Below are 10,765 nucleotides of genomic sequence, written 5' to 3'. Positions count from 1 at the left end.
GAAGAAAAGAGAAGATATTTAAAGACATTTTTATCTTTTCCATTTTATCTAATGGTAGGGGCTGAAATAAGGAGGTAATATAAAATAGGAATCCATAAGGGATAATTTCCCCCTGACATTTGCTAACTGAAAACTGGAATTCATATACTTACTAGTTCAGTCAGATTATTTTTTAAAAACACTGTACCAGACTCCCTCCCAATTTTTTGTTTATTGGGAAAAAAAAGTAAAACTAGTTTGGAGTCTAAAAAATAGACATATGGCCGCAGAGCATACAGCATGAGTTACTGAGGTAAAATGTTCATTTCCCCCAGGTTTCAGAAGGATCCCACTTGGTCAGAAACTGGAGACCGTTATCTGTTGAAACTCTTTAGGGATCATCTTTTTCATCAGGTGACAGAAGCAGGTGCTCCCTGGATTGACCTCAGTCATATCATTTCTTGTCTTAACAAGGTAATTTGTATCTAGATTTTTTAAGATCATAATTCTCCCTATAATTTGTATAGAGTTGTATCTTCTACAAATACTAGGAGACTTAAGAAATCAGGATGTTCTCTTACAGTAGCCTGTAAGACATTTTATTAATAACATTTTCTACAATGGGAGGGTTTTTTAAATACTTGCATGAATAATTTTTTGGGGCAGTGGAGGACAGAGTCTTGCTCTGTTGCCCAGGCTGGAGTGCAGTGGCATGATTTTGGCTCACTGCAACCTCTGCCTCCCGGGTTCAAGTGATTCTCCTGCCTGAGCCTCCCGAGTAGCTGGGATTACAGGCACCCATCACCATGCGCAGCTAATCTTTAGTAGAGACAAGGTTTTTAGTAGAGACAAGGTTTCACCATGTTGGCCAGGCTGGTCTCGAACTCCTGACTTCAAGTGATCCGCCTGCCTCAGCCTCCCAAAGTGGTAGGATTACAGGCGTGAGCCACTGCTCCTGGCCTTCGTGAATAATTTTAGAATGTTTTATTGTGGATCTTTTTATTATGATAAAGTATTACAAAATGACTGCTTCCCTCCTTTATGCAATGTTTTATTTACATGTGGTTTTGTTATGCCACATAAAACAGTGAATGGTAAAAAGCAAAGAAATAAATTTGTGCTTATTTTTTAAAAATCGAACCCCTTCTGAATCATTGTGAGTTATGTTGGGTGTTATCAAATCATTATTAACTATAGGTTTTTTTTTTGTTTTTTTTTTGAGACGGAGTCTCGCTCTGTCACCCAGGCTGGAGTGCAGTGGCGCCATCTAGGCTCACTGCAAGCTCCACCTCCCGGTTTCAGGCCATTCTCCTGCCTCAGCCTCCCAAGTAGCTGGGACTACAGGCGCCCACCACCACGCCTGGCTAATTTTTTGTATTTTTAGTAGAGACGAGATTTCACCATGTTAGCCAGGAGGGTCTGGATCTTTTGACCACGTGATCCGCCCGCCTCGGCCTCCCAAAGTGCTGGGATTACAGGCGTGAGCCACCTCGCCCAGCCCAACTCTAGGTTTTATAATCAAGTAGTAAATAATAAAAGCACAATACTAGTGACATCAGTTACTAGCAGGTCCAGCTGTTATAAATGGTGAATTTGATGGTTAGATGAATTAAGTAGATAAAAAATAGATCATAAATTTATTTGAGAGGTGAGGTGAGTTTTTTTCTTTTTTTTTTTTTGGAACAGGATTTTGTTCTGTCATCCAGGCTATAGTGCAGTAATGCTTATGGCTCACCGCAGCCTTGACTCCCCAGGGCTGCAGTGGTCCTCCTCCCCACCTCAGTCTCCTGAATAGCTGGGACCACAGGCACACGCCACCACACTCAGCTAATTTTTGTCCTTTTGGTAGATACAGGATTTCACCTTATTGCTCAGGCTGGTCCCAAACTCCTGAGATTAAGCAATCCACCCACCCCCAAAGTGTTGGGATAATAGCCGTGAGCCACCACGCCCAGCAGCATTATGTTTTAGAAAAGGTTGGGAAAAGGCTGGGCTCAGTGGCTCACGCCTGTAATCCCAGCACTTTGGGAGGCCCAGGTGGGTGGATCACGAGGTCAGGAGATAGAGACCATCCTGGCTAACACGGTGAAACCCCGTCTCTACTAAAAAATTAGCCAGGCATGGTGACAGACGCCAGTAGTCCCAACTACTCAGGAGGCTGAGATAGGAGAATGGCGTGAACCCGGGAGGCGGAGTTTGCAGTGAGCCGAGATCGGGCCGCTGCACTCCAGTCTGGGCGATAGAGCGAGACTCCATCTCGAAAAAAAAAAAAAAAAAAAGAAAAGGTTGGGAAAGACAAAATTTACAGAGAAAAGAAAGAAGACATTTCCGTTATGAATTACTTGGCATTATGAAGTTCAGAACTGGTCTCCAGGAGTAAATGTAGTCTCTGTATAGGTTTATGTATAAACCAGGAGCTGGGGTAAGCCATGGCCTGCAGGCCAAATCCGTTCTATGGCCTATTTTTTTATAGCGTGAGAGCCTCGAATAGTTTTACATTTTTAAAAAGTTGTAAAATAAACAATAAGCCAAACCTAAAACATTAACTGTCTGACCCTTTATAGAAAACATTTACTGACTCTTGGTCTAAACTTTCCTGAATTACAAGTACTAGAGGAAAAAATATCTACTGTAGCACATGATTTAGAACTATTAATGTACAGTGTGGTAACCTTTCAGGGAAAATGTTATGGTTTGTTTTTAAGCACTACTTTGCCTTCCTTTAACTTCCTTAAAACTCTGTAGGGAGTATTGTCAATAACGTACATTAAGACTGCACAGGCCGGGCGCGGTGGCTTATGCCTGTAATCCCAGCACTTTGGGAGGCCGAGGCAGGCGGATCACAAGGTCAGGAGATCGAGACCATCCTGGCTAAGACAGTGAAACCCCGTCTCTACAAAAACTACAAAAAATTAGATGGGCGAGGTGGCGGGCGCCTGTAGTCCCAGCTACTCGGGAGGCTGAGGCAGGAGAATGGCGTGAACCCCATGGGGCGGAGCCTGCAGTGAGCCGAGATTGCGCCACTGCACTCCAGCCTGGGCAACAGCAAGACTCTGTCTCAACAACAACAAAAAAAAAGACTGCACAAAACTGGCTAGGCACGGTGTCTCACGCCTGTAATCCCAGCACTTTGAGAGGCCCAGGTGCACGGCTCACCTGAGGTCGGGAGTTCGAGACTAGCCTGGCCAATGTGGAGAAACCCCGTCTCTACTAAAAATACACAATTAGCCGGGCATGGTACATGCCTGTAATCCCAGCTACTTCGGAGGCTGAGGCAGGAGAATCACTTGAACCCAGGAGGCAGAGGTTGCAGTGAGCCGAGATTGCGCCATTGCACTCCAGCCTGGGCAACAAGAGCAAAACTCTGTATCAAAAAAAAAGACTGCACAAGACTATGTGTATCATTAAACTAATTCAGTATGAGTTATATATTTATTTTCCCTTTATTTCTGTTAGGGGAAAAACCTTTTCTTGAGAGCAATATGTAGAAAATAATTCTGTCAGATTTTAGAACATAGTATCAGAGCATCAGTAATTAAAAATACGTAGAACCAGAACAAACACTGACAAGTAGGTAATATGGAATAAGCCATGGACAGTTGCCTTAAGCAAAGATCATTTAATGAATATTAGGATAATTGAAAATTTGAAGAAAATTCTATTTCACATCATGAAAGTAGTAGTAAATAATACCCCAAATCTGAAGTGTGACAATATTCTAAGTTTGAAAAGAGTGTGCTAAATTAAAAGGGAAGGATGGCCAGATTGATTATACAAAATTAAGATTTTATATAAGCTTATTTTGGTAGAAATAATGATAATGACAGAAATTGTCTGGTAAGTGATTTGAATGTTTGAGCCTTCAGTGAGTTGTAAACATATTTTAATGAGTTATGTATCAATTAATGAAATACAAAAGTACATTGAAAATAACAAAAATAAAGTGAAAACCATAACAAGACAAGTCGATAGACTAAGGATCAGTATTTATGCTTTATAAAGACCTTGCTAAAATATTACTGCCAAATTCCATTAGGGTCATGAGTAAAGATCATATACTAGCATTTACACAAGCAGAAATACGAAAAGTAAATGTATGAAAAAACTTTGATAATAGTAGTTAAAATCTTAATTTAAATAGCAAGGTGCTCATTTGCTGTGGGGTTGCTGGAAAAGTATTAAAAACTTATAAATTAGGCCGGGCACGGTGGCTCACACCTGTAATCCCAGTACTTTGGGAGGCCAAGGTGGGTGGATCACCTGAGGTCAGGAGTTCGAGACCAGCCTGGCCAACATAGTGAAACCCCATCTCTACTTAAAATACAAAAAATTAGCTGGGCGTGGTGGCAGGTGCCTATAATCCCAGCTACTCGGGAGGTTGAGGCAGGAGAATTGCTTGAACCTGGGAGGCAGAGGTTGCAGTGAGCCAGGATAGTACCATTGCACTCCAGCCTGGGCAACGAGCGAAACTCCATCCCAAAAAAATAAATAAATAAAAATAAAAACTTATAAATTCGTGGTGTCTAATTGGAAAACAATTTGGTTCTATGTACTAAGCTATAAAACCACTTCCAGCTTTACTTTTTTTGTGTTTTTTAATTTTTTAAAAACCAATTTCTTAATACCTTACATTTTATTATTAATATTTATATTTCTAAGTATTTTTCCTAAGGAAAAAAATACTTCCTACAGAAGAAAAAAATTAAGTAGATGAGTATGTTCACTGCACTGTAATTCATTATGCCAAAAATGGAAGATATTGGGAGAAAAATTATTGAGCATCAACTGGGTAAACTATAATGCAAACAAACATTAAGCGTGAAGGAATAGTTAGAAACATAGGGCAGTGTTTGTGTAAAAATGTCTGAGTTGAAAATTATGTGCATACTGATGAATGATGTAAATGTACTCATGGATATCTGAAAGGGAATGTGACAAAAAAATTTAGATACTTTATCTTTGCTGCAAACGTAAATTCTTTTCTGCATGTTATGAATTTCATGTTTTGTGTATATATTGTTTCAGCTAGATGCTGGTGTGCCAGAAAAAATAAGCCTGATTTCCAGAGATGAGAAGAGTGTACTTGTGGTGACCTACAGTGACTTAAAGCGCTGCTTTGAAAATACTTTTCAAGAACTGATTGCAGCTGCAAATGGTCAGTTGTAGTATTTGCTAAAAAAGCACGCCAGACATGGCTAAGGACCTTAACCAATAGCAAATTGCACTACAGCTGAACTTTTCATCATCTCATTCACATTTGGGAAACGAACAGGAGATGAGCAAAGCTGCTTGCACTTCAGTCAGGTACACTGTTACTTGAAAGGAAGAATGTTTCACTTACCCAAGAGCTATGGCTGCCATTGGAGGCTATATCTGTGAAGAATTTATTTTAGATTTAGGAGCACCATCAGGTGAATGATGTTCCTACTTTTGTTTTTTCCACTTGTATATGCACTAATTTTAATTTTTTAAAGACTTTTTCTGATCTTTGAACTTTTGCCACATTGTATACTTATTAAGGGAAACTGTTTGCAAGGACATTTTTGGGAAGCAATGCTGGGCAGCGTTTTTGCCATTGAGGGTTGCAGAATTTGCTCTTTTTGGGATGGGTTGCCCTGAATAACATTATGGACCAGGTAAATAATTTCATAGAAGTTCAGTATAGTACGTAATTCTTGTAAGAGTATTGTATGCAAGCTCTCTGTATGCCACCCACTGTTAGTTCAAATTGAGATTTTTGTTTTGTTTTGTTCTTAAGAACATACCAAGAAAATACCGGTGAATTGTTGGATATGAATTCCCTGTTAGTTGATTTAAATCCTGTCTGAATAAAGATCAGATAAACAGTAACTGAAGGAGCATGTATAGCTCTTTCCTTCAAATTCAACTAGAGCCTTTTTAAAAAGACATTTGCCTGCTAGTCAGATACATTTACATTTATGCACATTTTTTAAATAGGAGAAAATTAAGAAATTGTGTTAAAGGCCTAAAGTTCAGGAGTATATTACTTTAGGTTCTTTCCAGTTTGCTTTTTTTTTTTTTTGGTTATGAAGTTCTGCTCTTTGAACCACAGCTTTATTATGGTCCTTTACACTGGAGACAGACACAGAGACACTGTTCAGAAGATGAACTAAACTCAGCAGTGGTCTGGTATCAAGAGCTTTCTGATGTTTTACAGCCTGAATTTGGAGGGATAACGATCTGCTGTGCCTTTGCAGTCACTGCTTAGCCCAAAGTAATAGTACTTTTGATAATAACTCACTCTGTGCGATATTCCTGAATAAGTCCATCTCAAAAGTTTGGAATTTTCCTCCTCTTAACTTTCTTAATATTTGGACATGCAGTTGTCGCCAAACTTGGGTATTCATGGAATTTCTAGTAAATGAAATACCTATACTTTGATACTGAAGACTGCCAAATACATAGGAATTTTCTTTCTTAAAAAACAGTAATGAAGACTATATCTCCTTTCCCAGCACTGAATGTTTTACTAGCACTGGGTGCTCACCATGCAACTATGAAGAAAATGTGGAAACTCAAAAGGTCAGGACAGACTTCCAAGCACTTGCAACTGATGTTACTGTCTTCAATTTTAATAATTACACATATTTGTATATTTCAGAGAAGTTTTTAATATTTCTCTGTCCACTTTTTATAAGCTTTAAAATGATTTTCTCTGCCTTGAGATTTGCATCAAGAAAAAGCACCTCTCTTCACCTGAAAGCTTTGAGGACTAGAGACACGCTTTACACGTTTTAACAAGTATATTGAGTCCACGTTTGGTAGCATCAGTTGTTGAGTTGAAAATTATTGCATTTGATCTGGATGGATTTTAAAAGAACATAATGTTCAATATTAAAAGGATAATTAACATTTGCCACCATAATGTTCTTTTTTATGTAAAAAGAAGAACTTGGAGACATTAACATGCAAAAGTCTTTTATCATTAGCTCATGTATTTGAGGAAGAGCAGCTGTCTTTTTATATGTTTTTTGACAAATCATATTGTAATTCTTTTGTACAAAAAAGAACTACTTGTATTCTAGAAGAAATATGAAATGCTTAATTTATAAGCGGGCTGGAGATTTTTTCCAATATTGTTTTCTTTGAAAATGAAAGGGGATCATCTATTTTAGTTTTGGGGTATGGGAACTTTTTGAAAATTTAATTTGTGGACCAATGTTTTGTGAAAGCTAAAGAGGGCAGGGGTTAAAATAGGGCTTGAATTTCTCATTCTGTATAGACCAGCAAACTTCCCTCTGCAAGGCAAGTTTACATCACAAATCCAAGAATGTTTGCATCCTAAATGCTAGTTTGCTTCAGCCCCTAGTTAACCTCAGGACTTGGTTTGCATATAAAAGGTAGACAGCTGATATGTTTTCATGAATAAATATTGTCAGCCAGAAAAGGTTGGTGTCAGGTAATGCATATTTTTTTAAGCTTTGTTTTATATTTATTTTTCATTTAGTTTTTATTGGGAATGGTTTTCAAAGAACTCTCAGTTCTGCCTAGGTGTTTTTGGGGGAGCCCTGTTTTCCATAGTGTAATTCCATTTAAGAGGTTGTCTAAAAGTCTTTTTAATTAATAGAAAGATTTTAATATCCAAGAGTAGTCAAATTAAGGATATAAACTTTCCACACCTTCCTGTCATGACAGATAAAAGCACAGAAAGGACAACCCTTGAAATCATGTAACGGTCATTTCAATTTTTTGTACCTGTTTTAAATCCTGTTAGTGTATTTACTTCATTGTAAATATTTTTGAGGGTACCTTTGTATTTTGCTTTTGACCTTGGTTCTGTGATTTGGATGTCAGCAACTTCCCTAAAAAGCACCAGTATGTTAAGTTCTAATGTCATGACCCAATTTGTGTTATTCATCTTTAATCCTGTTTTCAGTCTCTATGTGTACAGCAGTATTTTTAATAAAGAATTACAGAGATAAGTTTGTCCTTTTCTTGCGCGTGTTCATATAACAAGATGATGGTTATCTTATGATTGGATTTTAAGATTGGTTATTTCCTCTGATTTTGGAGGAATTTTTGTATTTGGATGAATTGGCAGCAGATTTATTCATTAATTTATCAAATAGTCCTTAAGTCTTACCTACTGTGTCCTTGTATCTGTTCTAGGCACTAAGATATAGGGACTTGGTATTTACAGAATGTATAGTTATACCCAAACATCTTAATATAATACATGACTAACAATGTAGTTTAGGAGAGAAGACTACTCACGAGAAAGCATAAGGGGTCTGCCATGTGTATGTCTGGGGGTAAAGTATTCCAGGTAAGGGAATGTTTCAGAGCCTTTGCAGAACAGCAAGGGAGCGAATGTGGCTAGAGCCAAGTTAAGTAGGAAGTGATGTCAGAAAGGTCTATAGGGAAGGGCTGTGTCCTGTGGACCATTTTAAGTATTTTGGCTTTTACCCTCAGTAAAAGAGGAAGCTGCGCCGGGCGCAGTGCCTCACGCTTGTAATCCCAGCACTTTGGGAGGCTGAGGTGGGCGGATCACGAGGTCAGGAGATCGAGACCATCCTGGCTAACATGGTGAAACCCCATCTCTATCAAAAATAAAAAAATTAGCCAGGCGTGGTGGCGGGCGCCTGTGGTCCCAGCTACTCAGGAGGCTGAGAAAGGAGAATGGCGTGAACCCGGGAGGCAGAGCTTGCAGTGAGCCTAGATCACGCCACTGCACTCCAGCCTGAGCATCAGAGCAAGACTCCGTCTCAAAAAAAAAAAAGCTGCAGGAGGATTTTCAGCAGAAGAGTAACATGATAGGACATTTTAAAAGGATCACTCTGGCTACAACGTGAACAGACTGAGGGCGGAAGTGAGCTGTTGGCGTGGTGGGAAACTGACAGCATCCCAAGTGAAGGATGTTGGATTTTAAAACCCATGTCTTTTGAGTTTTGGTGGGTTTTTTTGTTTTGTTTGAGACAGAGTCTCACTCCATCACCCAGGCTGGAGTGCAGTGGCGCAATCTTGGCTCACTGCAACCTCTGCCTCCTGGGTTCAAGCGATTCTCCTGCCTCAGCCTCCCGAGTAGCTGGGATTACAGGCATCCGTCACCATACCTGGCTAATTGTAGATACGGGGTTTCACCATGCTGGCCAGGCTGGTCTCAAACTCCTGACCTCAGGTGATCCGCCTGCCTCGGCCTCTGAAAGTGCTGGGATTACAGGCATGAGCCAAAGCACCCAGCCATCTTTGAGTTTTGAAACCCACTTGCGGCTGAGCGTGGTGTCTCACACCTGTAACCCCAGCACTTTGGGAGGCCGAGGCAAGTGGATCACCTGAAGTCAGGAGTTCCAAGACCAGACTGGCGGCCAGAGCTGGTCTGACAGAGCGAGACTGTCAAAAAAAACCAGCCAGGCATGGTGTCATGCACCTGTAGCCCCAGCTACTCAGGAGGCTGAGGTGGGAGGATCGATTGAGCCCAGGAGGTCAAGGCTGCAGTGCACCGAGATCGTGCCATTGCACTCCAGCCTGAGCGACAAAGTAAGACCCTGTCTCAAAAAAAATTTTTTTTGGCTTGATGCTGACAGGATAGAGGATTCTGCTGAATTGGAAGAGGCTGTTGTAAGAACAGAGTCTACAAGTCTACAGGGCAGGGAAGGATGGAGAAACAGGAAAAGACAATTTGGGAGTTTTGTCTAAGGCCCATTAAGTTTGAGATGTTTAGTACACATTTGTTCTGGTTATTTGTTTTGTAACAACTCCACCCTTAATGGCATAAAACAAGCATTTTATTACATTCAGGGATTCTGTGGGTCAGGAATCTGGGCAAGACACAGCAGGGAGGCTTGTCTCTGCGCCATTGTGATTGGGCCTCTGCTGGGGAATTCCAATGGCTGGGGGCTGGAATGACTTGAGGGCTGGGCTCAGCTGGCTGCTGTCTATGGGAGCACCTTCACATGGCCTCCATGTGGCTTAGGTTTCTCCAAGTATGGCCGCTGGGTCCCTCGCGGGAACTGTTGAAGAGTGAGTGTACCAAGACTCAGGAAGTGCATGATCTTTTCTGACCTGGCCTCCAAGCCATGCAGTGTCCCTTCTTTCACATTACGTTGATCACAAGTGAGTCCTAAAGCTAGCTCTGATTCTAGGGGAGGGGACGTTGCCAAGGATTGTGTGAGATGGGAGATAATCTTGCAGCTATCTTTGAAAAATACAATAGAATATTTTTGAAAAATACAGTACAATATCTTTGGAAAATACACCTGTATTTGAAAAAAATACAGTCTGCCAGAGCATCAAGGGGAGATGTCAGGTTAGCACTTGTGTATATATGAGTTTAGAGTGTTGCAGCGGGTAGGAAGAATCTGTTCTGTCCATGAAAGTCATCATATGGGTGTCATTGAAAGCCCTGAGATTGGTTGAGATCATGAAGGAAGTTGGTATAGACTGAGAAAAGAAAGCTTCAAGGGCAAGCCCTGGGGTAACTAGAGCAATGTTCAAAAGTCAGGGAAAAGAGGTAAAACCAGCAAAAGAGACAGAGGTAGCCTGTGAGATGGGAAGAAGAAAGTATCATGTCCTGGAACCAAACTGAAGTTGTTTTTGCGGGTAAGTGTCAAGCTGCTGAAGTGTCAAATAAGAATAGGACTGAGAGTTGGCCATTGGATTTATCAATATGGAGTCACTGGTGACCTTAGCAAAAGCAGTTTCAGTGAGTGATCGTGAAAGCTAGGTTTGAGTGGGTTTAAGAGTCAGTGGGAGGAGAGGAGTTGGAAACAAGTCATAATAACTAATAACCAACTCGCTCATTGGATTTTGCTATAAAGGGGAATAG

At 40.5% G+C, this 10,765-nt stretch overlaps 1 protein-coding gene across 4 annotated transcripts in view; it reads left to right on the top strand.

Annotated features, from left to right (window-relative positions):
• PAN3 (poly(A) specific ribonuclease subunit PAN3) overlaps positions 1-7,922 on the top strand; it is a 164,330-nt gene extending 156,408 nt beyond the window's left edge. For 2 of the 4 annotated variants that reach the window (XM_032150572.2, XM_032150571.2), the window contains 2 exons: positions 315-453; positions 5,005-6,595. In XM_032150572.2, the coding sequence (XP_032006463.1) occupies positions 315-453; positions 5,005-5,145 (280 nt within the window). In that variant the 3' untranslated portion in view covers positions 5,146-6,595. Of the gene's footprint in view, positions 1-314; positions 454-5,004 lie in introns of all 4 variants that reach the window. The other 2 variants (XM_032150570.2, XM_032150575.2) reach the window with 2 other exon arrangements.
• The last annotated feature ends 2,843 nt before the right edge of the window (positions 7,923-10,765 follow it).

This window comes from Hylobates moloch, unplaced genomic scaffold (genome assembly GCF_009828535.3).
Source record: "Hylobates moloch isolate HMO894 unplaced genomic scaffold, HMol_V3 SCAFFOLD_4, whole genome shotgun sequence".
NCBI classification, from domain to species: Eukaryota; Metazoa; Chordata; class Mammalia; order Primates; family Hylobatidae; genus Hylobates; species Hylobates moloch.
The sequence above is the reverse complement of the archived record's forward strand: the minus strand, read 5'-3'. Positions and strand labels throughout refer to the sequence as shown.